Source organism: Poromitra crassiceps, assembly GCF_964638095.1.
Source record: "Poromitra crassiceps genome assembly, chromosome: 10".
Classification (NCBI taxonomy): Eukaryota; Metazoa; Chordata; class Actinopteri; order Beryciformes; family Melamphaidae; genus Poromitra; species Poromitra crassiceps.
In genome coordinates this window covers 18,195,508-18,212,088 of record NC_139631.1, presented here as the reverse complement: position 1 = coordinate 18,212,088, position 16,581 = coordinate 18,195,508, and the positions used below count along the sequence as shown (strand labels likewise).

The following is a 16,581-nucleotide window of genomic DNA, read 5'->3' as shown; positions in this document are numbered from 1 at the left end:
AATAACTACTCGAAAGTGCCATAGCAAAATCAGCCATACGACTTTGATGTGCAACGTCATCTGCATGCGCCATCTTCTGTGCTTCTGTCCTGTCGCACTCGCAGCAGCAACAGTCAATCAAGGGGACAAGCAGGATTTGTAGCTGCATGTGGACATCTCTTTCTCCGAGAATGTCTTTATAGTGAAGCAACAAAATAGAAACAATGTCTCTCGCTTTATCGCGTTCCCTCTGCAGGGTTCTATCCCGGGAGACTGCTACATCCAGGTGAGTAGTTCCAGTTGGACCTGTCTCTGTGCTAGCAAAGCCGCAGCTAGCTGGGTTAGGTTTTGCCTGGCTGTCAACTTGACAGGCTACTCTATGATGTCAACACAACCATCAGCTAAATGTTGCTAACTTTGGGCTGTGGTTTATAAAATAGTCTCGTCCGTCGAGCAAATAGCATGTTGTCTCCTCTACCAGATACTGTGTTCAGTCACTTTCGACTTGGACTCCAGTCACAATTTTAATTGCTTGAGACTTGATGCATGAAGAGAATACTTTACTGAATTTCCAATTGCTCTCTCTCCCTCGCTCTAAATTAAATTACTGGACTCTTCACTGTTGATTTGTTTTAACTTGACTTGGTGTTCTACGTTTAGACTTGACATTAATGACTTGACTTGGTAATCTGGCTACATCTAGACTTGGGCCTCAAGACTTGAGACTGGCCTGGGTTGGGATTGGGATTCAATCAAAGTAGACTTGGTCACAGCTCTGGTGGTTATCAATCGCTGTGAGGTTATTTTCTAAATTAATTGGTCTGGTAAGACTGTCAGAGACTGCTGCTAGCCCGCTACTTCCAAATCACTAGAGGAAGTAAGATTCCTACCAAGGATGATGTACCACTGACTTTTATTCTGCATTATTTAACAGCTTTTTGATGGGAGAAAATTACCATGCTGTACAAAGTCCTTGGTTTGCATCGGTGATGACACTGAAGACATCTGCTCCCCTAAGGTAAGATGGTTCAGTGTGTGACTTGAGATGTCATAACAAGTAATGCAGTATATCTCCATCATGCCTGAATTTGTGCTCTGCTTTGTATTCTGTAAGAGCGGAGCCCAGAAAGAAGAAGAAAGTGGACCCCAGGAGGGAGCAGGTGATAAGGGAGAGAATGAGGAAGAAGCTGAAGAAGCTGGAGAAGGTCCCACCGGAGCTCGTCCCTATAGAAGACTTCAACACTCCAGCCAAACTCCTGGATGAAACGAAGTACAGTTCATATCACTTCTGTCCACCATGCAGATATGTTCACCATATTGATCTGTTCACTGCCATGTTCAAACTCGACCTTAATTTTTATGTCAACTACACACCTGTAAAGTTTTTGTGACTGCATCTTGCACAGTTTGGATGCCATCATGCTGACAAAACACACACACATACTCACAAGGTGAAAAGAATACCAACTGTAATCATTTGCTGTTTGAATACACTGAAAGTGTGTTTACAATATGTAATTTCATCCATATGCCAGAAATGCCAGCTTCATGCAATTTGGAAATTTAAGTACCGGTAGTTCATTTTGGGATTTCCATCAAATTAATTGTGCATCCCTTACAATTCTGGGGGTCACAGAATCCTGCATGCGAGTAGACAGCAAGAAAGTTGTACAACATTTTTGATGCAAATTTGAGTTTTGACAAACACATGTGCAATCATGTTTTTCTCAAAATGAAAAATGTTTCCAAAATGAATCAGTTTTGATCCGTAAGAAGTCACCCATGCTTTTATAAATTATCTTCTGTCTGTATTCCTGAAATTCTTCTTCCCTTTCCAACTTGTACCAAATGCAGAAGCATTAAGCATGGCACAGACAAGATCACATCACCTCAGTTTTATCATCTATTACCTGTTAAGTTTTAGAACCGACTTTAAGACTTCACTGGTCACTTTTAAGGCATGGATTTAGGGATCGGTCTGGCACCAAATTATACCCCATATGAGCCGGAGGTCCTCATGTAGATCCTGACTGGCTGTTCCAAAATGTACATCAAAAAAGCTGATCAGGCCTTTGGCATCAGAGCTCCCAGATGGCTGGAGAAATAATTAATAAAAAGTGCTATATAAATCAAGTTTATTTTCACTTGTTTTACAAAGGGAACGCTCTAAACCAAGGCTGTCCTTTGAGGAGAGTGAGCGCCGAGCTCTGCTCCTGAAGGAGTGGTGTCGCTACAAACAGGTTATTTGACTTAGTTTTCACAGCTCCATCACTTTACAACTGTCCAAACCACAGCATCACATACAGCTTCTGGGCTAAATGTGCTTATCGTTCTGTTTGTTGCAGAAGCAGCACATGGCTGAAATGGAGGCTGTTGAAGTTGCTCTGGAGGCCCAGAGGGAAGCGTTGCAGGAGCTCAGGATCGAGTCTGAGGAGCTTTACCAGGCAGCGCTGAAGCCAGACACCCTTGTCTTTCCCTTCAGTCGTGAAGGACCCAGCTACACACCACCCAAGGCCAAGTATGATGCACCCGATGGCAAATACAATGACATCACCAAAGTCTACACTCAGTGATGAAAATGGAACATGTGGGTGCAGCTGATTTGTAAATTGTCACTTACTGTGTGTTCTTACATGATTTAACCAGCCAAACAGATGAAAGAGAATTGGACATTGAGGCTTTCAACAACCTAAGTGTGCTAAAGGAGGAATAGATATTTCCAGATAACAATATGATCAATTCAGTTCTATAATAGATTTGTATCAAATGTGAGCATTAGTGAATTGGAACTAAGTGAATTGGATCTAGAGTTAGTTTGTTTTCCCAAATCCATGCCTTTGTATAAAACATAACTTGAAAGTATACCAATATAAATTAAAATGTGTTTTTTATTATATGCTTAGTTCTGAATTATTTTATGGTATTAAGCAAAACAATGGAACACACATCCGTCATTACTGAATCTTTGTACATTTATACATCCCTCAATTTGACAAGACTATAGTTATCGTCTTACACACTGAACAGTAAAACGGGCCAGTGTCTGATGCATCAAACCCATTTACTGAGGCAGAATGCTGTCTGCTTCTATGCTACAGTTTACACAAGCTGTGGTCAATTAAACATTTAGCTTGGTAAAGAGGGTTGGAACACCTACACAGAAACCGTGTTGTAATTAATGTAAAATGCCTGTTGATTCACACTATCATCCTCATACAAATCTGTTTACTTCACTGAATAAATTATGCATCTTTAGTTGACAAATCAGGTAAGTGTGCAAGCTTTTATGAAGACGTGCGCTACTTCCAATAGACAAGGTCTCGTAAATCATATAGAATTTGGAAATAATGTATCAATACTTTCACTTTTCCACGTTTTTATCCACTCACTGCTGCCATGTGATGACACTGGTAGTTGATTGTATAAATTCAAGGCCATGTAAAATAATTAACTATAGCAACAGTCCACTGAATACAGTCTCTCCAGCACTCAAGGATTCTGCACGTCCATGCAGTGAAATCTGTCTCAACTGTTACTTTCACTTTGTTTGGTTGCCATGGAGGCAAGACAGCAATAGTTCAGGAGTCCCGAGGCTGATCCTGGTTCAGTGGCATATGCCAGTCTCTGGGAGGCTCTCGCCTCAGCTCCCAAACTGGGCTGAACTTCCTCTGCTCTGCCACTCTGTTCCTTTCACTCCTCAGTAACGCCTCCTGCAAAACAGACACAAATTAGAAATGTTTCATAAAGCCTATGAGTTTTGTGAAAGTCAAACATGCACCAATTCCAGACTGAGCCTTGAGACTTCCTCTGTGTTCACTTAATCGATTTAAGACAACTTTTCACACACACCAAGTGACATTGCTCATGATATAACAATAATAATGCATTTTATTTGTGAGCCCCTTTCAAAACACTCAAGGACACCTTATAAAACAGTTAAAAACAAGCAGCAAAGAAAGCAAAATCATACAATCAATTTAACGGTAATTAAAACCGCAGTAATAAGATGCCTAAAATAAAACAATTGAGTAAAAAGAATAACAGGATCAATATAATAAACACTGACTAACATGAGTTTTTAATGTAAAAAGTGATGATTGTATTTTGAAGCTCTACATTCTATTTGATATGGTTTCTAAATATATTTGGGGACATTTTTACTGCTGGTTAGAATTAAATAAGACCAACTTCACATCTGAAATAATTGTGAAAATGAGATCAACTGAAGACCTATTGGACTATAGATCAGTGTGACTGGGTTAACTTCTCACTGGGGGAGGGGGGAGTTATATAGCACTTTTCAAGGCACCCAAAGTACTTTACATATCTGTGTGTGTGTGTGTATGGGGGGACTCAACTCATCCACCACCAATGTGTAGCACCCAATTGGGTCATGCACGGCAGCCAGTTTGCACCACACATCAGCTATCACGGTGGAGAGTTGAGGGCAGAAAGTGGCAATTAGATATTGCCAGATGATTAGGTGGCCATGATAGAAGGAAGGCCTGTGTGGGAATTTAGCCAGGGCACCGGATTTACACTCCTGCTCTTGCGAAGAGTGCCGATGGGATCTTTAAGGTCTTTTCAGACCAAAAGCGAATACGGTAATCTGTGCGATAAATCACACAGCAATAAAAAAATAATAGGCTAAACTTTATGGGACTATTCACACCAAATCAAAATTTGCGGTGCAGACCCCCCCCCCCCTGATTTGGTGTTTATAGTCCCATATAAATAAATGGACTAACCACAGTCAGACCTGCTTAGCTTCTCCAGCAAGCCAGCGATGTAATGCAGGAGCCACGGTGTATAGTATAATTTAAGATCTTTCAAGATTTTTTCAGGACATGCAGACAGACATCTTTGATAGTTGACAGTTTGTACCTTGGTATCTGTGCCTCTGTGTTTCTCCCATTCCCTACAGCTGTAGTAGTCCTCTTTCCACTGCTGGCAGGTCGGGGACGTTCCATAAGTGTAATAGTGGTGGAAACGGTTCCACAGGCTTTTGCAGTGTTTGAACTCACTCATGTAGTTGTCACAGCTACGAGGTGGCTATATGGACAGAGTCAGAAACAGAAAATCGTCAGCAGCACCAGTTTAAATGTATATGTTATGTTGTGCTTTTGGGAAAGGTGTGTACATTATTTCTATTTGAACCATTATGCTATAGCAAACGTGTTGAAAGCATCAAAGAAAACGATAACTTGAATAATACACTGTGTGCTGTGCATAAACTGTATGTGCTGCGTGTGCATAGACTCAATAGACCAAATCAGCGGGATGTTTACATTTACTTCCGGGTACCCCTGGGTCCACACATTATAATGGCGGTGAACGGCACAAACTGACGTGTTGAAGACAAAAACAGACAAAGAAGACAAAAATGGTTCGTCCGTGTTGTGTTGTTGTTTAATATCATTCATAACAACACTTTCACTAACGTTAGTGGAGACCAGACTAGCTTATTTACCTGTTGGACCAGACCAGAGTAGACTTGACGCTAAATTAAATTAACGTGGCGTCGGTAGCTCTGTCTGTAACGTTAACGAGTCTGCTCTCGCCGAGAAGAGCCTGGTGACGCGAGGTTACGAGTCTGCAAAAAAACAGCGAGTTTGACAGACAAACAAACATTATTAGCTAGCTAACACTACATAAAACAAACACAGAAGAAAGGCTAGATACGTCGGACAAGCATGTTTACCAACCGTTTAACCATTTAAATTGAAAGTAGTCGGCCGAAAACAACGAGAGGGTTTGACAGCATTTATTTGACAACACGCACATTTAAACCTGCCGCCTTCCCCAAGTGGTACCCGGAAGTAAATTTGTTTACATGGTGACGTCACGGTGATTTGGACAGTCTATGGGTGTATGTGCGCGTGTGTAACAGCGCCTCCTTGAGGGTGCAATAAATAGATTAATCCAGGTAATACTTCGAAATGGACTGGTGTTAGTTTACTTCGAAAGGTTCGCCTTCCATGCAAATAGTGAAACAAAAGAAAGCGCTGGCTAGCTTCGTCTGATGTAAAAATGATTTATTTATTACACGGGTCAATGGAAAGGTTACGTTGTCCAGTTAGGCTATTGTATTCTGCATTGGCACGTTCACTCTTTCAAAGCCTAATGTAATACATAACAAAACAGATTAATCAAGCCAGATATATTTGATCAATTCAATGTTTGATTATACATTACCCTCCACAGTGCTTCTTCAGACCGATCCATTGCCTGTGTAGCGTTAGCTGCTAGCTTTAGCTTACCCTTTGACAGTCTTGTTCTTTTGATTTGATTGGCGGTTGGCAACCAGCTTAGAGGTGCATTACCGCCACCTACCGGACTGGAGTGTGGAACATTAGATTGTCAGAAAAATAAATATATCAAAAATTATTTAAATTCTCTCAACCCTTTGACAGTCGGTGTGGCAGATTAAGTTATATTACAACTGCCCAATGTGCTGATATTCCACTAATTCCCACCCACTTGACAAACTTGATCAGGCAGTTAAAATTCCAGTCAAGGAAAAATTAAGTTTATGATTATGAATATGTACGTTAAAAAAGTTTTAAATGAGGCCAGTCAGCTTACGTTTAATTTCAAAACACAATTTATTTCAGTCTATAAATAAACCAAGCAGAGAAATTTGTAACTTTATCTTATACAGTAAACCCCAACAGGCTCTGAATCTAAAAGAAAAACTAAAGAATTTATCAATCATGAAAAATATGAGTATAGAGCTATTATTGCTCCCATTTCATCATAAGGAAGGGACACGGGGAAGTTTTGGGATTCAGGGTTCCTAAAAATGTGTGTTTTCTTTTACAAGTAAATTATAGATGCAAGTGCAACCAGCCATTATGGAAAGGGGAAAAGCACTATATATATATATTTTTTTTTTATTCGCCCTGGTGTGGGGAAAGGTCATTCAAATCTGATATCAAAACAATGATTTATGAATAAACCCGTGTGTTGGTGGCTTGCCAATGTAATGATTTTGCCAGGGTCAAACCAGTAACACCAGACTCTTGGGACACCAAATGACTACTGGCACTGACAGCACTCATTTTATAGTGCTCACATTCACTTGTTTTGCAAATGCATTACTGCTAGTCTTAAATTAAATACTAGAACTCGGAGCAGACCTCCGCCAAGGTTCGTTCTTCCATAATCCTGCTGACAAACAGACAAACGGCATCGAAAACTTAACCTCCTTGGCGGAGGTAATAATTCAAACTCGATCACACAACTGCAATTTCCAAGGGACAGAAAAATAGAATCCCTGTGCTTTCAAATGCCTTTTTTTTTTTTACTTTTTGTAGTGGGTGTACAATAGATATGGTGAGTTTGTGCACAGCACATCAGCCAGTCTCTCTGAAATCTTCAAGGCTTTCTTCCCTTCTTGCGTAGCGACTGTCCTTCACCAGAGAAGGCGATGAATCTGCTCATGGCGTCATCCTGAGAGTAACAATGAAATATAAAAGTACATAAGTGGCGTACTACACCATGAACCCTAAATAAATACAAGACACTGATTTAGAGTACTCTCGTTAAAATTCAAAACCATCCTGAAAACTTACATCTTCTATTGTTTTCCTGGGCAGAGGCCTAGAGTTCCTAATGAAGGTGATCCTGCCAACCTTGTATTCATAGTTAGGAATGCCTCTGTATCAGAAAAGAGCAGAGTGAGTTTAGATCACAGATTTTACATTCATAAACAAATGCAAATATTTCTGCATTGGTTCAAGTTTGAAAGATAATGCAGTACACAGGGATGCAAACTCATGCAGAGTGAAAAAGGTGACAGATACACAAAACCACTCAGAATTCATGAACTTAAGTGCCTTATTTTGGGATAAAAAAAGGTGACTGTCACCTAAAAGTGCCTAGTTTGCATCCCTGAGTACATGAGGATTAGACAGGTGTGACAAAAATGCTATGAAAAGTATTTTATTTTCTTCTGACCTTTTGATGTCACTTGGGTCAATAGGGGCAGGGCTGGGCTCGATGCCTTTCAATTTGCCATCCAGGCGATTACCAGAGCCAGTGAACGCCTGAGGAGTAAAGAGATACAAACAGAAATTACATTGCCCTGACACCAGCTCTGTGGGCTCAATATTCACGAAAATATTAATTTGTCAATGACTGATAGAAAAATGAACTCACTCTGAATCCCATGTCCATGTCCTCATAACTGGGGGGATCTCCTTCTTCCTCCTGTGAAGAGAAGAGAGGTTTTGTCAAAATGTCTACAGGTACGTTTAGCATTATCTCTTCGTAGACAAAGGCGGTTTGGTTCTTACCGTTGGCTCCTCATAGTGCTGAGGTCGTCTTTCAGGTTCTTTGTAACCCAACGGAGCATCAAAATCCACCTAAGAAGCAATGTGAGTCACAGCTTTAAGACATAGCTAAGACAGAGTACACAATGGAGTAATTGACTGTGGTCTGTATTATTTTACTGATGTGAGGGTCAACAGATAGAGGGTCTTACATTCATATCACACTCAATGATGGATACTGCTTTATCTGGCTTGGTCTCCATTACTCGCAGTTCATAGATCTGAAACAAATAGCCAGGCTTCAGTAAAGAGAAAATGGCAGCCATAAAAACATACTCTCATAATAGACAAACAAGCTGATTTGTACCTTTTCATTGTAGTTTATAGCGATGACATCACCGGTCGTCAAGCAGGCAAAGTTTCTCAAGGCATTTTCCAGCCTGTGAAAGAGACAAGCAAGTTAAACGCTTGTCTTGTAAATGTGATAAAGGACAATTTAATGGCCCTGGCTAATATTTCCTACACTGCTTTGGGGTTTGTGATGTCCAGGAAGTCTGGGCTTTGCGGCTGGAACTTGGAGTATGTGGCCACCATCAGGTTTACACTCTCAACCTGGACTAGACCGCCTTCCTCCAGCAGGAGATTCTGCATCATCTGCAGGGAAGGAATAAACATCAGTACTCGCAGAGTATTCACACTATGGCCTGAATGAATACTGGTTACAGAGTGGCTGTGCGTGAGTGCATTTACATTTAAAGTCGAACTGAACCTGTTCGTCACGTGCATAATGAGTCCGTTTCAGACTGAAAACATAGTTTGTCTAAGATGACAGGTTGAGAGGCGGGTCATAGTATCATGTCGATGATTTTATTTGACAACTCTGGGGACTGGATTGGGCTTTGGCCAATCCTGGCGTGTTCCGCCTCCAAATCGAGTGGGATTCAGTGTGTTGTGGCGCTCCCCTCGGGAAGAGCCTTTTGACGGGAGGAGTGGAGCTCAGCGACCCGCAGGCAGCCAGCTGCCTTCGTGTTGCCGAGGGGAGAGTGCAGCACGTCGGCCTGGAATCTCCGAAGTGCGACCCCTGACAATCAAGCTCTCGGATGCGCGCGCCATTATCGCTGCTGTAACGATACGATATCCCTGGAATGCGCGTTTTAACGAGCCAGTTACATTTCTTTGCATTCTTAGAGATTATAGTTTTTGTTTTTTGTTCATGTTTCTAACAATTGGCCAAGTTAGTAGTTTGTTTATGGGATAGGAATTCTGCCAGACGACAGGCACTAGGCGCCATTTTCGACTTCATTTGGAAGAGAAAATTATCCTGAAATGAAGATTTGATTGACAGCTGCATGTCGTGATATGATTGGTTGAAATGGGGTAGAAATTTGATAGTACTAGGTGACGTCAGCAAACTGTACATTACTGTTATCAATGAAATCTTGAAAAATGAACTTTTGATGTGAAAAACTAAAGAAATTAGATTGTTGTGATTTTGTTTGCATACATTATTAAATAGGTGCACTGCATACCCAGGTATTTGAACTAAAAGAAAAGAAGACATTTTTGGGTTCAGCTCAACTTTAATTAAAGTTGTGGAAGGCATAAAATGTCCTGTCAAATTGCACTAAATCAGCACACCCCTGGGCAAATGAAGTGAAATGCCTTCTTGATTCGAACAATTTATCATTTATCTTTCATAACCGGTTACTTTGTGACACCTGTGAGTCTATGAGTAATATTTTTATTCTGTATAAAGATAAGTGGTCAGTGGACTTATGGCATAAACCAAAACTAAGAACCTATCGTCTCATAAAGGACGTTACTGTGTAGAACCCTATGTAAAATTTTATTTGAGCAGACGAAAAGATCTTGGTGTGCTCAGTTGCGATCAAGAACCCTTCCCTTAGCACTAGAAACTGGCAGGTTTAATGCTACCCCCGAAGATGATAGACTCTTTACTTTGTGAGTTACACGAAATTGAAAATGAGGTTCATTTCTTGTTTTACTGCATTGCTTATGATGACGCAAGGGATGTACTCTTTAATAAAATGTCCTCTATCCATGTTGACTTCTTTGAACTGGACGACTATGAGAAGCTTGAACTATGTTTTAGGAAGGGAATCTTCCTCATTGCAAAATTTATTTGTCAAGCATGGGAACAAAGACAGAACCTTCTATTTAGAAACTGATGTATTGCTTTTTTATATTGCTGTCCTGCCCATTGCCGTCTTGCGTATTGTATTTTAAATGTACCATTACTGTGTTGTTTACCATTTAATGTTTTATTGTTGTGTCTTGTAAACCCATGGGGGTTGGGCACCTAGAGTGCATGACACGTAAATAAATAAATCATTCAAAAATCATCAATCAATCAGCAAAGAAAATAAGGGCTTATTTTGAGCCTATCTCAGTCGCTCTCGCCTGTCCACCGGCTACCTCAGTTCAGAATTGAAATGTGTTTAAATTTTGGACCATGCCACACAATTCACCAACCAAAGGACATGATGTTCCCTGACCAAGGAAATAACACCTTGTTTTGTTGTCACTGGTTTTTAGAAATGGATGAAAAGCGGATACTTGTGATCTGTGATTTCACTGAGTTACAACTGCTTTTCCAGCAGTTACCGAGACATAAACAAGAGAGCCTTTGCATGGCAAACTGTTGGTGAAAGGGCTGGCTCAACAACCTGTAGCAAGTCAACTAGCAGGCACACAGCGCCCCCTGGCGTTTCTATGGCACTTGGCTTGCAGAGCATCCAGGAGAGGCAGACTATTTTTTTCTCTTCACATGGGGGGGCAGATAAGACAGCGGGGCAGAGAGGCGAGTACATCATTTATGCAATTTCCATCCTACATGTAAAAGGCATTCTAGAATCGCTTATTTAGTATGACCAGCAGCCCCCCCCCCCCAATAGTTAATCTTATAATAATTTATATTATAACATAGAAAAGCATAAAAATGTTTGCAAGCATTTGCTAGATGGTGAATTTTGTATTTTCAAAAATGGTTTTCTCAACAATGGCTTACTTTTATGTTATTTTTTATTGTAGTCCATCTTAGAAATACACAAAGCTCTGTGTAGGTGTCTATTTTGCTGTTTCATGTCCTCTTAAGAGTGTTTCTTACCCAGTGTGGCAGGTAGCAGATTCCCTCGTCTGCCACAAACTCCAGCACACCACAGTGTGTTGTTCTGTCTGAGTTCTTGTTGCTCAACTTGAACAACATGGGATAGGTGATATTCAGCCTGCCTGTGTCGAGAGGAGCAGAGAGGAGGTGAGAATCATGGAAAAGGCATAATGACGTTTTATATTACTGTAGAGCTTCATTAAAGTCACACTTACTGAGCTGGTCAAGAGCAGATGGTGGCATTATGACTGAAAGGAGACATCAATCATTAATACAGACATTAATATGAAAACTATTACAAATCTCGAAAATATTTATCCAACAGTTTATTTAACAATGGAGGCTCTGTCATTCACGGGGAAAGGAAAAAAACACGATTAGCCGAATGTAGTCCAAATAGTTTCATATTCAGTCCTATTGTCAACATTATTAATTACAGAAACGCTTACTTTTGCCTCCTTTCTCCACATCTGAGCGGTCGTTTGGACCTGCCAACATCGACACAGAGTAGCAGCGGTACTGAGTGGAGAAGCGGTTTTGAAAAGCCCGAGGCATCGGGTGGTCGAATACGTGGAAGGAAAACTATGGAGAAAACCAAACATTCTTACACCACACATATTTACCGACAATAATGTTTAATACCGTACATAAATTGGTTCGCCACACATGACCATTTCCACTTGCATCATGACAGGGCATCTTTCTGTCCTGCTGCCTTGTTGTTGTTAGCCGCTTAACGTTAGTTGCTAACTGCTCATTCGATTTGTTTAGGGACAAATCTGTCATCATCCGCGGACAAAACCAGTTTATTGAGCGACACTCACCATGTTGACGGTTTACTTCACGTTTTCGACTTAAAATGACTCAAAACAAAGCTCTGGTTGTTTGTTCCTACCCTTAAAAAAAAACACACCAAGCTGCAATGTTATCTTCCGCTTCTTCCGGAAGTGTATGAGCTGACAGCGGGAAGTGACGACACACCAGAAGCGAGCCAATCAGAGGGACCAACATAAATAGCGTAATTTCTTTTTATAATAAATAAAGTCAACTTTAAATGTCTTATTCACATTTCTATGCAGACGTTGGGGGGGAGGTCATAAAGGTACATCCACTAAGCTTTTAGAATGTTGCGGAATAAAAGTAGCCTATGACTTTTCCTAAAAATATTTATGAAAATATCTCCATGCACTTTCTTATAGGACGAATCAGCGTGACGTCACTTGACACCCAAAAATGCGGAACCCCAGTTAATAGTACGAGTTGTGCCAAACAAACGTTAATATATCAAAAACTATACATCACATTGCTTATATTTTGACATTCTGAGTGAGAGCAAAAGTAGCTCAAGAGTTTGCAGTATAATATATGCATGTCATGTTAAAGTTGTGTGAACTGTCGCAGTTTTAAAAATGTAAACAGAGTTAACTGGCTAGAGTCAGACACTCACGCCTCACGCCACTTGGGCTCCATTGCCGTTGCCACCCAGTGACGCGGTTTGTTTACCAAGATGCTGCTTGGCTGATCCCTCGTATATTCTTCTTCTATTTGGGAATTCATTGTTTTTCTCTGTAACACTTTAGAATACAGCCCGCAAATAAGCATGTAGTTATAGTATAACTACGGGGTACAAGGAGTGTAGTTATAGTATAACTACGGGGTACAAGAAGTGAATTTAAACTTTAACTAGAGGGTAACAAGATCTGTAGTTATAGTATAACTAGAATCAGAAATCAGAAAGACTTTAATGATCCAAGTTGCAGTTGCTCGCACTCAAGCATGAAATATCCCCGTAACACAACATAGCATAACACAGTATCACACAGTATCTCCCTACACGTAAAAAAAAGTAAATAAAATAAAATACAATAAAATAGAATAAAATAAAAAAGGTGCTTACTGGAATTAAATTAAATCAAATTGCACATTACATGTGACGTAACTAAGGCACAGCTAACCTATCGGCTGTCTCCGAGGTGCTCTTCTTAGTGAGGCATTAAAGAGTCCAATGGCCACAGGCAGGAATGATTTCCTGTGCCTCTCTGTGATGCATCTGGGTGGGATCAGCCTCTCACTGAACGTGCTCCTGTGTTTGACCAGCACGCCGTGGAGTGGGTGAGAGTCATTGTTCATGATGGAGCGTAGCCTGGTCAGCGTTCTCTTCTCCGACACCGCTGTCAGAGAGCTCAGCTCCAGCCCCGCAGTGTCCCTGGCCTTACGGATCAGTTTGTTGAGTCTGTTGGCATCCGCTGCCTTCAGCCTGCTGCCCCAGCACACGATAGCATACAGGAAGGCACTGGCCACCACCTAACTACGGGGTACCAGACTGTAGTTATAGTATAACTACGGGGTACAAGGAGTGAATTTAGATTGTAACTAGAGGGTAACAAGATCTGTACTTATAGTATAGCTTTAGCTACGGGGTACCACACTGTAGTTACAGGGTAACTACGGGGTCGCGGGCTGTATTCTAAGGCAGGGGACCAATTCTGTACTTGTAGGCTAATTACGGGGTACCACACTGTACTTATAGTATAACTACGGGGTACAAGGAGTGAATTTAGACTGTAACTAGAGGGTAACAAGATCTGTACTTATAGTATACCTATGGGGTACCACACTGTAGTTATAGTATAACTACGGGGTACAAGGAGTGTAGTTATAGTATAACTACGGGGTACAAGGACGGGGTACAAGGAGTGTAGTTATAGTATAACTACGGGGTACAAGGAGTGCAGTTATAGTATAACTACGGGGTACAAGGAGTGTAGTTATAGTATAACTATGGGGTACAAGGACTGTAGTTATAGTATAACTATAGCCGTTTTCCCACATGTGCTTTGTACCGCTAAATGACTGGAACGTGGTCTAATGCCTGCATGTGTGAAAGTTGTTGTGCCGGTATAAGCGCGACCCCGTCATCGCGGACATTTCACCAGTTTCGAGCCAGTCAGAAGAGCGGTATGCGCGATAACAGGCGCAAGTGTAGAACGGGTCCAGTCATTTGCCGGCATGGGCGAGGTGTACACACGTTGCTTAATGTTCCAGCTGGCATAATCTAATCATTTGCGCACATTAAAGCAAACTGGCGAAATGATCTTGTGATCTCTCCTCTCTGCTGCCTGCTCGCTCTCTGGCCACAGTCAGTCCTCCTCCTTCAGTCACAGGCACAGCCCGACAGGGACACAGACGAAGGAAATGCACGAAGCGAAATGTGGAAGTATTTTGCTTACGTTGCCGACAGCGAAGGCAAGCCCGGACACATCAAACGAAGCCAGTCTGTAAAAAGTGCTTCAACGCGACGCAGGTGAACGGATAAACAAGCAAACTTATTTCACCATCAAGAGTTTTGCCGACACGTCACTCCCCACCCGCTCTGCAGTGTCGCCCCACCCCCCAACATACAGGCAATTTCGCTGCTAGATTCCCATATGCGAGAGCCGAAGTGTGAAGGGAAATGTCCGATATTGACTTACAGGTAATTTTCCGGTACGCATGTGGGAAAACGGCTTGGAAAAAAGGACTGTAGTTATAGTATAACTACGGGGTACAAGGAGTGAATTTAGACTTTAACTAGAGGGTAACAAGATCTGTACTTATAGTATAACTACGGGGTACAAGGAGTGTAGTTATAGTATAACTACGGGGTACAAGGAGTGAATTTAGACTGTAACTAGAGGGTAACAACATCTGTACTTATAGTATAACTATGGGGTACCACACTGTAGTTATTACACTTACTACACTCCTTGTAGTTATTAATCTTAAAAATGAAAGAACAATAATTTGAAGAATTGCACTTTCTTTTCTTATTTTACTGATTGGTTTAATTTTAAAATATCATAAATAATAGTTCCAATATCCCTACATCCCTACAGAAAACATCAGAAATGACAATAATCTTAAAAATTCTTCTTCCTTCCCTTTCTCACTCACTCACTCTGTTCACTCACACACACACACATTTGAATTCTTTATTTGCTTCCACAAATTATATAAAAATGACGGGCAATCAAATATAATGGGTTAGATAATGGGTTAGCCACCCGCCCCCCCCCCCCCCCCCGACTCACAGTGGATATTCCTCAATATAACATAACAAACTGTCAACAGCACGCCTACAAGAAAATCCCATAAGGGAATTAGAACTAAATTATTAAGAAATAATAGGAAAGGAACAAATAAAAAATGTAGTCATCTAAAAGTGATCATCTAATAAAGTATTTCCAAAATATACAAAGTGTTGTTGTTGTGACTTGATGTCATGTGTTTTGATGCTGCTATCTGACCGTCTTAGCTAGGTCTCACTTGTAAACGTGGATTTCATCTTAATGTGACAACTACTTAAATAAAGGATGTGTGTATACACATACGCTACAGGATTCAATCATAATATAATGTGTTACTACATATTACACATACCTCTTTATACTGGATTTAGGCTACCTCAACATTACGAAGTTCGTTTTGCTCAATTTCCTAAGCTAAAAGTTTGCAGTGTAGGGCTATCGTGGTTACAATACCGACTCACACTTAGACTAGAAACACGAATTGTTATAATGTTAAACAAATACAACTTGATTCATATTCAGTAAATAGTGCTAGTGTTAGCTAACGCTAGTAGGCTACTCACGTCCATAATTTGCTCGACTCTCCATGTGCTGTGTGTAGAATGAATTATCTTTTATGTCCTTCTCACTCCGGCGGCGCTGTTGCATAGGCTCCGCAATAACCACGCCCTGTGCCCGCCTACGCAGCAGTCAAGCGCCGGGATTGGCCAGGCGCCCATGCTCACGTGAGCCAATGGGACGATGATTTATTGACAAGCTCCAGGTGCGCTAGAAGCACACTGACAAGGCCTCAGCCTGCATACAGCTCGGCGTGCTGCTACCAACATGATTTCGGTAAAAGGGTAAATTAACAATGTTTTAACAAATTTTTCTCCATCAAAACTTCTTAGCAAAACTAACACAGTTAGATTGTTCTTATAGCGCAACTTTTTCATCTCGTCTTAATCTGATATGAGGCAATAATGATCTTTCTCCTCAGAAAGCCCTGTGAGAAAATCCCATCAACCCCAAGAGTAATATCTCTGGGTTTCCTGTTTTGAAGGTCTGCTTTGAATACATACAATTAGCCATTTTCACTTCCCACCCAATTCACCCATTCAGTTTGTGACCATAATTCATTTCAATGTCCGCTTTC

The 16,581-nt window shown here is 41.0% G+C and overlaps 3 protein-coding genes across 4 annotated transcripts; 1 reads left to right on the top strand and 2 right to left on the bottom strand.

Moving 5' to 3' along the window:
* Positions 1-105: 105 nt before the first annotated feature.
* mrpl40 (mitochondrial ribosomal protein L40) lies at positions 106-2,873 on the top strand. The gene is made up of 5 exons (XM_083644930.1): positions 106-265; positions 914-997; positions 1,094-1,249; positions 2,138-2,219; positions 2,325-2,873. Exons 1-5 carry the CDS (start codon positions 204-206, stop codon positions 2,550-2,552), a joined length of 612 nt encoding a protein of 203 aa, XP_083501056.1. The 5' UTR covers positions 106-203; the 3' UTR covers positions 2,553-2,873.
* Positions 2,874-2,985: 112 nt separating this feature from the next.
* On the bottom strand, positions 2,986-6,239 carry cUnh22orf39 (chromosome Un C22orf39 homolog). Its single transcript, XM_083645149.1, has 3 exons — positions 6,175-6,239; positions 4,864-5,031; positions 2,986-3,689 (listed from the first exon to the last, which is right to left on the bottom strand). Exons 1-3 carry the CDS (start codon positions 6,202-6,204, stop codon positions 3,558-3,560), a joined length of 330 nt encoding a protein of 109 aa, XP_083501275.1. The 5' UTR covers positions 6,205-6,239; the 3' UTR covers positions 2,986-3,557.
* Positions 6,240-6,565: 326 nt separating this feature from the next.
* On the bottom strand, positions 6,566-16,041 carry ufd1l (ubiquitin recognition factor in ER associated degradation 1). 2 transcript variants are annotated; one of them, XM_083644290.1, is made up of 12 exons: positions 16,010-16,041; positions 11,829-11,961; positions 11,595-11,627; positions 11,380-11,501; positions 8,776-8,906; positions 8,620-8,692; positions 8,465-8,533; positions 8,277-8,345; positions 8,140-8,190; positions 7,939-8,027; positions 7,554-7,638; positions 6,566-7,431 (listed from the first exon to the last, which is right to left on the bottom strand). In XM_083644290.1, the coding sequence occupies exons 1-12, from the start codon at positions 16,013-16,015 to the stop codon at positions 7,357-7,359; spliced, it is 936 nt and encodes a 311-aa protein (XP_083500416.1). In that variant the 5' UTR covers positions 16,016-16,041; the 3' UTR covers positions 6,566-7,356. The 2 variants fall into 2 exon arrangements, with proteins under 2 accessions (XP_083500416.1, XP_083500417.1); XM_083644291.1 differs by lacking the exon at positions 16,010-16,041 and adding an exon at positions 12,204-12,320.
* Positions 16,042-16,581: the final 540 nt, after the last annotated feature.

Excerpts from the sequence above, each read along its gene's own strand:
- ufd1l (XM_083644290.1), bottom strand. Across the intron at positions 8,191-8,276 it reads AGCACTATGAGGAGCCAACG|GAGGAAGAAGGAGATCCCCC; the intron begins GTAAGAACCAAA and ends TTCTCTTCACAG. Across the intron at positions 7,639-7,938 it reads GACCCAAGTGACATCAAAAG|AGGCATTCCTAACTATGAAT; the intron begins GTCAGAAGAAAA and ends TTTCTGATACAG.
- mrpl40 (XM_083644930.1), top strand. The coding sequence starts at position 204 with ATGTCTCTCGCTTTATCGCGTTCCCTCTGCAGGGTTCTATCCCGGGAG. Across the intron at positions 998-1,093 it reads AAGACATCTGCTCCCCTAAG|AGCGGAGCCCAGAAAGAAGA; the intron begins GTAAGATGGTTC and ends GTATTCTGTAAG. Across the intron at positions 1,250-2,137 it reads AAACTCCTGGATGAAACGAA|GGAACGCTCTAAACCAAGGC; the intron begins GTACAGTTCATA and ends TGTTTTACAAAG.
- cUnh22orf39 (XM_083645149.1), bottom strand. The coding sequence starts at position 6,204 with ATGGATCGGTCTGAAGAAGCACTGTGGAGG. Across the intron at positions 5,032-6,174 it reads CTGAAGAAGCACTGTGGAGG|CCACCTCGTAGCTGTGACAA; the intron begins GTAATGTATAAT and ends CTGTCCATATAG. Across the intron at positions 3,690-4,863 it reads ACAGAGGCACAGATACCAAG|GAGGCGTTACTGAGGAGTGA; the intron begins GTACAAACTGTC and ends TCTGTTTTGCAG.